General features: G+C 46.3%; 1 protein-coding gene across 1 annotated transcript in view; it reads left to right on the top strand.

Annotated features, from left to right (window-relative positions):
• SEMA6B (semaphorin 6B) overlaps positions 1-12,067 on the top strand; it is a 191,634-nt gene that overhangs the window by 160,306 nt on the left and 19,261 nt on the right. The window contains exons 7-8 of the mRNA XM_087703365.1: positions 3,061-3,151; positions 4,122-4,241. Coding sequence (XP_087559491.1) covers positions 3,061-3,151; positions 4,122-4,241 — 211 coding nt within the window. The remainder of the gene's footprint in view (positions 1-3,060; positions 3,152-4,121; positions 4,242-12,067) is intronic.

Here is a 12,067-nt window from a genome sequence, read left to right as displayed (position 1 = left end):
TTAAGGGCTGTGCAGAAGGCCTGGACGGTGGAGAGGGTGCGAATCTCCACGGGGAGCTCGTTCCAAAGGGTCGGGGCTACTACTGAGAAGGCCCTCCTCCTTGTAGTTGCCAGCCGACACTGGCTGGCCGATGGAATACGGAGGAGGCCTAATCTATGTGATCTTATTGGCCGCAGGGATGTAATTGGCAGAAGGCGGTCTCTCAAGTATCCAGATCCACTGCCATGTAGGGCTTTATGGGTGACTAATAGCACCTTGAAGCGCATCCGGAGATCGACAGGTAGCCAGCGCAGCTCGCGGAGGATAGGTGTTATGCGGGTGAACCGAGGTGCACCCACAATCACTCGCGCGGCCGCGTTCTGTACTAGCTGAAGTCGCCGGATGCTCTTCAAGGGCAGCCCCATGTAGAGCACATTGCAGTATTCCAGCCTAGAGGTCACAAGGGCCCGGGTGACCGTTGTGAGAGCCTCCCGATTCAGGTAGGGTCGCAACTGGCGCACCAGGCGAACCTGGGCGAATGCCCCCCTGGTCACAGCCATTAAGTGGTGGTCAAACGATAGCTGTGAATCCAGGAGGACTCCCAAGTTGCGAACCCTCTCTGAGGGGTATAGAATTTGACCCCCCAGCCTGAGTGATGGAATATTGGTCGAATCTTTGGGAGGGAAACACAACAGCCACTCGGTCTTTTCTGGGTTGAGCACAAGCTTGTTAACCCTCATCCAGTCCATAACGGCCTCAAGGCCTCGGTTCATCACGTCTACCGCTTCATTGAGTTGGCACGGGGTGGACAGATACAATTGAGTATCATCCGCATATTGTCCGCATACCTTAGAGGTCTTCTAGCCCAACCGCCTATCCAAACCATCTTTCTTCCTTCTTTTCTTTTCTTTCATTTTCCTTCCTTCCCATCCCCTCTCCTTCTGTCCATCTCTCTTTGTCTGTCTGTTTGAATTAACAGAATAATGGAAGGGATCTTGGAGGTCTTCTAGTCCAACCTTCTATCCAAACCACCTTCCTTCCTTCCTTTTCTTTATTTTCCTTCCTTCCCATCCCCTTTCCTTCTGTCCATCTCTCTTTATCTGTCAGTCTGTCTGAATTAACAGAATAACGGAAGGGATCTTGGAGGTCTTCTAGTCCAACCTTCTATCCAAACCATCTTCCTTCCTTCCTTCCTTTCTTTCATTTTCCTTCCTTCCCATCCCCTTTCCTTCTGTCCATCTCTCTTTGTCTGTCTGTCTGTTTGAATTAACAGAATAACGGAAGGGATCTTGGAGGTCTTTTAGTCCAACCTTCTATCCAAACCATCTTCCTTCCTTCCTTTCTTCCTCCCTCCCTCCCTCCCTCCCTTTTCTTTCATTTTCCTTCCTTCCTATTCTCTTTCCTTCTGTTCATCTCTGTCTGTCAGTCTGTCTGAATTAACAGAATAACGGAAGGGATCTTGGAGGTCTTCTAGCACAACCTTCTATCCAAACCATCTTTCTTCCTTCCTTCCTTTTCTTTCATTTTCCTTCCTTCCCATCCCCTTTCCTTCTGTCCATCTCTCTTTGTCTGTCAGTCTGTCTGAATTAACAGAATAACGGAAGGGATCTTGGAGGTCTTCTAGCACAACCTTCTATCCAAACCATCTTTCTTCCTTCCTTCCTTTTCTTTCATTTTCCTTCCTTCCCATCCCCTCTCCTTCTGTCCATCTCTCTTTGTCTGTCTGTCTGTTTGAATTAACAGAATAACGGAAGGGATCTTGGAGGTCTTCTAGTCCAACCTTCTATCCAAACCATCTTCCTTCCTTCCTTCCCTCCCTCCCTCCCTCCCTCCCTCCCTCCCTCCCTCCCTCTCTCCCTCCCTTCTTCTTTCATTTTCCTTCCTTCCCATCCTCTTTCCTTCTGTCCATGTCTGTCTGTCTGTCTGTCTGTCTGTATATATGTATGTATGTATGTATGTATTTATGTATGTATTAACAGAAAACGGAAGGGACCTTTGAGGTCTTCTAGTCCAACCCCCTGCCTAGGCAGGAAACCCTATACCATTTCAGATAAAATGGCTGTCCAATCTCTTCTTAAAAACCTCCAGTGTTGGAGCAACCACAACTTCTGGAGGCAACTCATTCCACTGGTTAATTGTTCTGTTCTGGTTAATTGGAATAGCCAACACTCCAGAAGACAGGCTAAAGATACAGAAGGATCTTGACAAACTTGAACATTGGGCACTATCTAATAAAATGAAATTCAATGGTGAAAAGAGCAGGATCCTACATTTAGGCAAGAAAAACGAAATGCACAGGTACAGTATAGGTGGTACCTTGCTCAACAGCAGTAACTGTGAGAGGGGTCTTGGAGTCCTAGTGGGCAACCATTTAAATAGGAGCCAGCCGTGTGCAGCAGCTGCCAAAAAAGCCAACACAGTTCTAGGCTGCATAAACAGAGGGATAGAATCAAGATCACATGAAGGGTTAATACCACTTTATAAGGCCTTGGTAAGGCCACACTTGGAATCCTGCATCCAGTTTTGGTCACCACGATGTAAAAAAGATGTGGAGACTCTGGAAAGAGTGCAGAGAAGAGCAACAAAGAGGATTAGGGGACTGGAGTCTAAAACATATAAAGAACGGTTGCAGGAACTGGGTATGTCTAGTTTAATGAAAAGAAGGACCAGGGGAGACATGATAGCAGTCTTCCAATATCTCAGCAGTTGCCACAAAGAAGAGGGAGTCAAACTATTCTCCCAGGCACCTGAGGGTAGAACAAGAAGCAATGGGTGGAAACTAATCAAGAAGAGAAGCAACTTAGAACTGAGGAGAAATTTCCTGACAGTAGGACAATTAATCAGTGGAACAGAAGTTGCCTCCAGAAGTTCTGAATGCTCCAACACTGGAAGTCTTTAGGAAGATGTTGGATAGACATTTATCTGAAACGGTATAAGGTTTCCTGCCTAGGCAGGGGGTTAGACTAGAAGACCTCCAAGGTCCCTTCCAACTCTGGTATTGTATTGTATTGTATTGTTCTCTCACTGATTAATTCTTCTGTGAAACCTCCTAACAGGTCTAACCCATTCTCTTCCCAACAGATGGACTATCTAGAACCGATGGGGGACAACATCAGCGGCATGGCCCGGTGCCCTTATGACCCCAAGCATGCCAACGTGGGCCTCTTTACAGGTCAGTGCGGTGGGAGGGAGAGATTGCTGGGTTTTGGGTTTTTTTTTTCTTCATTGCAATGAAAATGAAAATTCTTCCTGCCCCCCACCTCTCTCCCGAAGTTCTCCAAGTGGTGCACTTTCCCCCAGGAAACCGGAAGAAATCTTCCTGAAATGGCTTAGGAAGCCCGGTGAATGTTTCTTTGGTCTGCCTATAAATAACGCTGGTTAAGTTGGAAATAATGCCCCCAAATTCCTGATTCAACTCCTTGATGGTCCCAAACTATTACTACTACTACTATTACTAAAACTACTACTACTACTACTACTCTTCCTCCTCCTTCTCCTCCTCTCTATAAACCCCACTCCCTTCTAACATTGATGATGTTCCCTAGTTGGATCATGAAATGTCTGCGGGAAAACCACCAAGCTCAGAGAGCACCAACCTGTCGGCGTTCCAAATACCATGTAGAATTAAATCAGAGTCGAAGGCAAAACTATGATTAAAGTTCCAATTTAATAAAGCAGCCATGTTGGCACATAGCTGTGGGGATTCCAACTCTGGAAGTTACATCAGAATCCCACCCAGTTAAAAGTTCATGATCTTGTCCCCACACCCACAGTCCATCACATGGTCCAATCTCCTTCTTCCACGCTGGCGTCCACACCCAGCTTCTTCCGGTCAGGTGTACTGGTGTGGAGACAAAGGATGACCTTGGCTTCTAGTAAAGAATGAAAAACAATACATTCCAAAATCCTACTCCTTCTAATCCCCCCTCCCATCGACTATACTTAAAGAAACAGCATAATGAAATTAGGGAAAGTGTGGCAGGCCAAAATTCTAAAAAGAATATAATTGCAGGCCTGACAGAACCATTCAGCCCTGAGCCACAGATAATGGCCTCCCAACACTTCTCCATTTTTGGCTGTCCTAAGTTCTTCAGCGCTTTTCTTTTCTTTCTTTCCTTCTTTTTTCTCTCTCCTCTGGGTAGGAGGGATGCTGTTCACAGCCACGGTGACGGACTTCCTGGCCATCGACGCCGTGATTTACCGCAGCCTGGGAGACAGCCCAACCCTGCGCACGGTGAAGCATGACTCCAAGTGGTTTAAAGGTAAGGAACGTGTTAGGTAAGCTCCCCGTTGGGAGAGCGAGTAGGTTCAGCGAAGCATTGTGAGAGTTGTGTTGGAGAACACACAAACCAGCATACAGAGACACTGCAGTTTAAATAGCCTTTTACTTTTGTGGAAATAGAGGTATCAGAGTCCATCAAACAGTTCAAGTCATACACGGATAAGACAGTCAGTCATCAACGTCTTTCAGTTAAGGGATAATCCAAATAACAAAGTCCAGTATCATATAATCAGTTCGGCATTCAAAGTTTGGTAGCAGTTGCAAAACTTACAATAGCTCACAGCACTTTCTAACAGCCAGCTTCCAAAACACTGAGATCAGATCAGCCCACCATCTAACGAACAAAGAGAGCTAACAGCCGTTCTGGCTCCCTCTTATGGCCGATTGAGGAAACAGCAACCAATCACATTTTACAGTATGGTTTAAAGAAACAGGTACAGCATTGCTATATGACTTATATATTGCCAACCCAACCGTTAGAATTATATTCCTAACAGAACGCAGGGCGGGAAGGGTGCTGAAATGAGAGGAACACCCTCTTTCCCAAAACACTGGAGTTTTAAAGACAACCATCTGTCAGAAACGGTATACGGCCCGACAGAGCAGTGATGCCGAACTTATGGCACACATGCCCGAAGTGGCATGCGGAGCCATGTATCTTGGCATGCGCAGCGTTCCCTGTTCCTTTTCTGGGTTTCTGCTGTGCATGCACGCGTGACGATCACCTGGCTTTTGTCTGTGCGGCAGTGCTGGAAACCAGAAGAGCTGGTCTTCGGATTCCCGGTGTGTGCATGCGCGCCGGCCTGCTGATCATCATACACTCATGCGCACCAGAAACCGAAAGACCAGCAGTCTAGTGCACATACATACGCCGAGAAAATGAACTTCCGGTTTCCGGTACACGCATGTCCCCTGGCTGCTCCTCTTCCGGGTTGCGGTCCTGACGAGCATGTGCATGCCTGCCCATCAGTGGTGGGTTTCAAAAAAAATTAGAAGCTCTTCTGTAGGTGAGGCCTGCTTTGTAGGAGTGGCTTGCCAGCCATGTGACTGGGTGGGAGTGGCTTGCTGGCCATATGACCAGGTGGGAGTGGCTTGCCGGCCATGTGACCGGGTGGGCATGGCCAACTTGTGAAATGTGGTGCAACTCACTTAACTTGGCTGCTTAGCAACCAAAATGTTGGCTCAGAAACTCTGGCATTTGAAGCACGCAAGTCTTAGAGCTGTCAAGTTACAAGAGCCTTGCACCCCTAACCCTTTAGAGAAAAAACCCCAGGGGTGTTCAAACTTGACAGCTTTAGGACTTGTGGACTTCAACTCCCAGAATTCCTCCTCCAGTCATGTTGGCTCAGGAACTCTGGCGTTTGAAGCAGGCAAGTCTTAAAGCTATCAAGTTACAAGACCCTCGCACCCCTAACCCTTTAGGAAAAAAAAAACCAGGGGTGTTCAAACTTGACAGCTTTAAGACTTGTGGACTTCAACTCCCAGAATTCCTCCTCCAGTCATGTTGGCTCAGGAACTCTGGCATTGAAGTATGCAAGTCTTAAAGCTGTCAAGTTACAAGACCCTTGCACCCCTAACCCTTTAGAAAAAAACCCCCAGAGGTGTTCAAAGTTGACAGCTTTAAGACTTGTGGACTTCAACTCCCAGAATTCCTCCTCCAGCCATGTTGGCTCAGGAACTCTGGCGTTTGAAGCAGGCAAGTCTTAAAGCTATCAAGTTACAAGACCCTCGCACCCCTAACCCTTTAGAAAAAAAAAAACCAGGGGTGTTCAAACTTGACAGCTTTAAGACTTGTGGACTTCAACTCCCAGAATTCCTCCTCTCGCTCTTCATCTTGATGATGTGTGGACCGGCGAGCGGGGGAGCTGGAACTGGTTCTAAACGGCATGGTAGATTTGTGGAACCTCTTCTGTAGAAGAGGTTAGAACTGGCAGGAACCCACCCCTGTTGCCGGTGCTCCAAAGGTGGTATTCTGCCGTTTCGCACCGGTCCAGGCAAACCAGTAGTGGTGGCAACACAAGGCTCCGCCCACCCACCCAGACGTCATCATGGACCTTCTGTGCATGCGCGTGCACCTGGGGTGGCTTCCTGGCTTCTTGTACTGCCGGTTCGCTCAGGGACACGCTTTGGGGACACACACATGCGCACTGTCAGGCCTGCCTCCTTCAATATCCAAGAAAGAAAAAACTCAACTCCATTTGAATACAGGGAAAGTACTTTTACTAGATACGAATTGAACGCAGCGAAAAGGAAAGCAAGATCTGAGCCAGAAAGGTGCGAACAAGTACATATCAAACGATTACCCAGCCCCCTTCCTCCAATTACCCCAGCCCAGTGTCCAATCTGCAACTCCCTAAGGTGTCACGTGGGGTGCATCTTCAAAGGGCCATATCAGGTTGCTATGCGAGATGGTTGGCCTTGACCAAGTCCAAACACCACCCGCATGCACAGAGGATGGTGAGAACAGAACTCCCTTTCCCAATACCAGGCCCCCACCCTCCCCGTTTCTATGGCAGCCGATAGTAAGCAAGTGAAGCAGAGGCTGACACATGCTAAGCACATGCGCAGTAGTAAAAAATGATGGATCAACAAACAAGATGACGCCACCGATAGAACCGGTTCAGGGGCATGGCCAGCCACATTACTACCTACTCGGCCGAACCGAGCCGAACCGGCAGGAACCCAGGATACCATTACTGCCATGCCAAAAAGATTCACCCTCACTGCTATAGGGTCGCTTGTTTGAGCAGGGGGTTGGACTAGAAGACCTCCAAGGTCCCTTCCAACTCTGTTATTCTGTTATCCAATGTCTCTGGAAGGCATCGGGTTGTTCAAAACTGCAGTGAAGGAGCTGGCAAACTTCCCAGCTCCAAAAATCAAAAAAACATTCATATAACAAAGTGACTTAATCGATAGACGAGACTTAAAGGCACTTAAATATGAGCAGAGAATTATTTCATCTCCTCTGTTTCTGCGCCACACTCTGCCGTGGAGGGTTCACAAACCAGTTAAAAAGATTGAAATACGCCACGCCAGGGCTGCAAAATAAAATGGCATATAAACTAAAACCGGAAAAGATAATCTAAAACTTTACGAGCCAGATTTCAAGTGTCTGAACGGAGAAAAAGATGAGTTTTTTTTAACTGCCGGAGTTTAAAAAATAAATAAAAGAGTTTTGTTCTCAATTGCGATATTTATGCTCCCAAAACAGAATGTGAGCTTCCTTAAGAAGGCAAGATATATTTTTATTAGAAAACCTTAGGAAACGTCTTAAAACTAGAGGCAAAAAAGTGCACAGGCAATATTTAAAGCCAAATTAATATTTTATTAATTTATTCCCAGTCTTGCTGCATTCAGTAAATATACATGTACAAAGCTAATTGTAGCCTTAGCTACTTTTCCTTCCAGTCAGTCAATTAACAGATTCTGGAATAACTTTAAAGTTTGCCTTGGAGTGTGTGTGTGTGTGTGTGTGTGTGTGTTTGTGCACCTCTGTGTGCATATGTGTGTTTAAAATGATAAAACCGACAAAATAAATCTCAGGGACAAATTATGGAGGCTGTGAGTCAGGGGTGGGTTCCTGCCAGTTCTAACCTCTTCTATAGAAGAGGTTCCACAAATCTACTGTGCTGTTTAGAACCGGTTCCAGCTCCCTCCCTCCTCCCGTCCACACCATACTTGCCCCGCCCGCCACTCACTGATTGGCTGGTTCACCAATTGCCCCACCAGCCTCTAAGAGTCCTATCTAAACAAGTCTTAAAGCTGTCAAGTTTGAACACCCCTGGGTTTTTTTTTCTAAAGGGTTAGGGGTGGAAGGGTCTTGTAACTTGACAGCTTTAAGACTTGCATGCTTCAATGCCAGAGTTCCTGAGCCAACATGACTGGAGGAGGAATTCTGGGAGTTGAAGTCCACAAGTCTTAAAGCTGCCAGGTCTGAACACCCCTGGGGTTTTTGTTTCTAAAAGGTTAGGGGTGCGAGGGTCTTGTAAGTTGACAGCTTTAAGACTTGTGTGCTTCAAATGCCAGAGTTTCTGAGCCAACGTTTTGGTTGGCTAAGCAAGAGCGTTGTTAAGTGAGTTCCACCACATTTTACAAGTTAGCCACGCCCACCAGTCACATGACTGCCAAGCCACTAACTAACTGGCTAACCTTTTTTGGCTCCCGTGCCAAAAGCGGGGGGAGCACAGGGGGGATTATGTGTGGGCGTGCCACACCCATAATGCTATGCGCCCCCCCCTCACTTTTGGCACTGTTTCTTCACCCTCCCCAGACTCCAGGGGCTTTCTAGGAGCCTGGGAAGGGCGAAAACAGCCTCCCCCCCCCAACCGGACCTATGAAGCCTCCGGAGGGCAAAAAACGGACCTATGGGGAACCCGGAAGTTCGTGAATGGTGACTTCCAGTTTGTCTGTAGGTCCATTTCTCACCCTCCGGAGCCTTCAGGGAAGCCTCCTGAAGGCTCCCGAGGGCGAAAAACGGACCTATGGGGAACCCGGAAGTTCGTGAATGGTGACTTCCAGTTTGTCTGTAGGGCCGTTTCTCACCCTCCGTAGCCCTCAGGGAAGCCTCCTGAAGGCTCCCGAGGGCGAAAAACGGACCTATGGGGAACCCGGAAGTTCGTGAATGGTGACTTCCAGTTTGTCTGTAGGGCCGTTTCTCACCCTCCGTAGCCCTCAGGGAAGCCTCCTGAAGGCTCCCGAGGGCGAAAAACGGACCTATGGGGAACCCGGAAGTTCGTGAATGGTGACTTCCAGTTTGTCTGTAGGGCCGTTTCTCACCCTCCGTAGCCCTCAGGGAAGCCTCCTGAAGGCTCCCGAGGGCGAAAAACGGACCTATGGGGAACCCGGAAGTTCGTGAATGGTGACTTCCAGTTTGTCTGTAGGGCCGTTTCTCACCCTCCGTAGCCCTCAGGGAAGCCTCCTGAAGGCTCCCGAGGGCGAAAAAACGGACCTATGGGGAACCCGGAAGTTCGTGAATGGTGACTTCCAGTTTGTCTGTAGGGCCGTTTCTCACCCGCCGTAGCCTTCAGGGAAGCCTCTTGAAGGCTCCCGAGGGCGAAAAACGGTCCTACAAGCAAACCGGAAGTCCGTTCCTGAACTTCCTGTTTGCCCACAGGGCTGGTTTTTCGCCTTCCGGAGGCTTCAAGAAAGGGCAAAAAATGGCCTCAAAATAAGGTGGCCAGCTAACAGGGCGACGCCTCGCGTGCCCTAACAAATGGCTCCACGCGGTGCCACCTGCGGCATCCATGTCGCAGGTTCGCCATCACGGCTCTCGACTAAACCTACCCCATTCCCGCAACCGTCCTTCGTATATTTTAGTCTCCGGGCTTTTAACCAGCTCTCTGCAAAGTCCATCTGTCTATCAAATTCTCCCAGCTTCATTCCTTCCCTTTCGTAGCGGGACCTGAAGGCCCAGCGGCTGTTCGCTCTGGCTTATTTAGGAGATAAACAGCATCTGAACTTAATCACAGCCGCAGGAATCGCTAGCTCTTTTGGGGGTTTTTTTTTGGGGGGGGGGGTTGCAAGATTGTCTGCAAATGGGCACGTTGGCTTCACGAGGCAGACGACTCGTGCATGCCCGCCGTCCCTGCACCATTGGGTACATTCATGTGCTAATTGATGCCCTCGGTCACCGACTCCCGTCCTATCAATTAAGCTTTTTTTTTCTTCTTTTTTTAATGCCTTCCTGATCAAAAAAAAAAAAGACCTTGGAAATATTGTCGCGCTCAGGCTGGGGATGAGTCAGCGGGGTGATACGGCTGCAAGGGGATTTTTTTTTTTTTTTTTTTAAGGGAAAACAGAAAGGAAGCGATTTTGATTTGACATCGGAAGATGTCTTTTTAACCGGAGGGAAGCCGTGTGTTTATGTGGATGGGGCATTGGAAATCAGGTCTCGTTCATGAGAATTGTACTCAAGGGGCCGGAGGAGGATCAATGGGGCAAACAGGAGGTCCCGGAACGGATTTCGGGACGTTTAGCCTTGAGAAAAGTCAAGGGAGGAGACACTTAAAAAAAACCCAAGTCTGGGTTTTGGCAGCGGATATAAGATTGTTCTGTTATTGGAAGAGATACAGGTTGATAGATGGAAGAGTATAATTCAAAATTAGCTAAACTTAGTTAAATCCATTGGTAATAGGCAGAGGTGGGTTCCTACCAGTTCGCACCAGTTCGGTAGAACCGGTTCATCAAATCTACTGAACTGGTTAGAAGAGGTTCCACCAGTGGACCTGGAAAGCAGGCCACACCTACAGAAGAGGTTCCAAAAATTTTTGAAAACCCACCACTGATACACACACACACAGACAGACAGACAGACAGACAGACAGACAGACTCACACAGAGAGAGAAAGAGAAAGAAAGGAAGAAATAAAAAAGAAAGAAAGAAAGAAAGAAAGAAAGAAAGAAAGAAAGAAAGAAAGAAAGAAAGAAAGAAAGAAAGAAAATATATGGCCGGCAAGCCACTCCCACTAGATCACATGGCTGGCAAGCCACTCCCACAAAGGAGGCCACACCCACAGAGTAGGTTCGAAAATTTTTTGAAACCCACCACTGGTAATAGGCATAGTTAAATAAAAATTGATAATGATAGTAATGTATACAATGTTGAGTTGATATGATAAGTAATAATTGGATATGAGAAGGGAAGGTTAGAAATATTTTTGGACTATATATAAAGATTATTAATAACAACAATAATAATTATCATAAAAAAACTATATACAGTTAAATTTTAACTAATAGAGGGAAAATGCTATGATATAGGATATAATTAAATAAAGAAAGGATAATGATAATAAATTATATACATGGAGGATTAGAAATCTTTGGTATTAAATATTATGGATGTTTAGCTAAAACAGGATATGAGGACTTAATGTTAATGGAGGATTTTATAAATAAGTAAATGAAATGCCAGCATGTGGTTATGGATTGAATCTTGGTATATTTAAGGATGAAGGGTGTTTAAATAACTGTAGTCAAATAAAAGTGGAGGTATGATGATGTTAATATAGTAAATATTTGAGTTAAGACATTTGAATTAATATGAATTATATTTGATGGAAGCGATGCACAAAAGCTTTTTGTAACCAGCTGATATACTTTTTACAACATATGTTTGTTTTGGAAATAAATAAATAAAAATTATTTTTAAAAATACCCAAGTCTGTTATTCCAAAATGTTATTCCAAAATAACCCTTTGAGAGCTGCAGGCAATGAAATTGCATTTCAATGTATGCCGATTAGTGTCCATAATAAAGCTATTCTAATGTAGGATATGAAATAACAGATTTGGGGAAATGGACTCAAGATCCAGAGGGATCAGGCTTGAGCCCTAGGGCCTATCCATCAGTACAGGTAATCCTCCACTTACGACCACAACTGAACCCAAAAGTCATGTTGCTGAGTGAGACATTTCGTTCATTAAGTTTTGCCCCATTTAACGTAACCGCAGGGATGCCACAACCATCGTAAGGGTGAAAAATAGTCATGAGTCACTTTTTTTCAGTGCGGTGGTAACTCCAAACCGTCAGTAAGTAAACTGTGGTAAGCCGAGGACTTCCTGTATGCAGTTCAATGGCAAGAAAAGTAACAGACCCAAAGAATAATAAGAGTTGGAAGGGACCTTGGAGGTCTTCTAGTCCAACCCCCTGCTCAAGCAGCGGATCCCAACAGCATGTCAGACAAAGGATTGCCCAATCTCTTCTTAAAGATGAGATGGAGTCCTGGAGCATCCCAAAATTTCTGGTGGCAAGCTGTTCCATTGGTTAATTGTTATTGTCAGGAAATTTTTCCTTTAGGTTGCTTCT

Source organism: Thamnophis sirtalis, unplaced genomic scaffold (genome assembly GCF_051295495.1).
Source record: "Thamnophis sirtalis isolate CommonGarterSnake01/CBP01778 unplaced genomic scaffold, rThaSir2_p1.2 scaffold_1, whole genome shotgun sequence".
In the NCBI taxonomy this organism is placed as follows: Eukaryota; Metazoa; Chordata; class Lepidosauria; order Squamata; family Natricidae; genus Thamnophis; species Thamnophis sirtalis.
The sequence above is the reverse complement of the archived record's forward strand: the minus strand, read 5'-3'. Positions and strand labels throughout refer to the sequence as shown.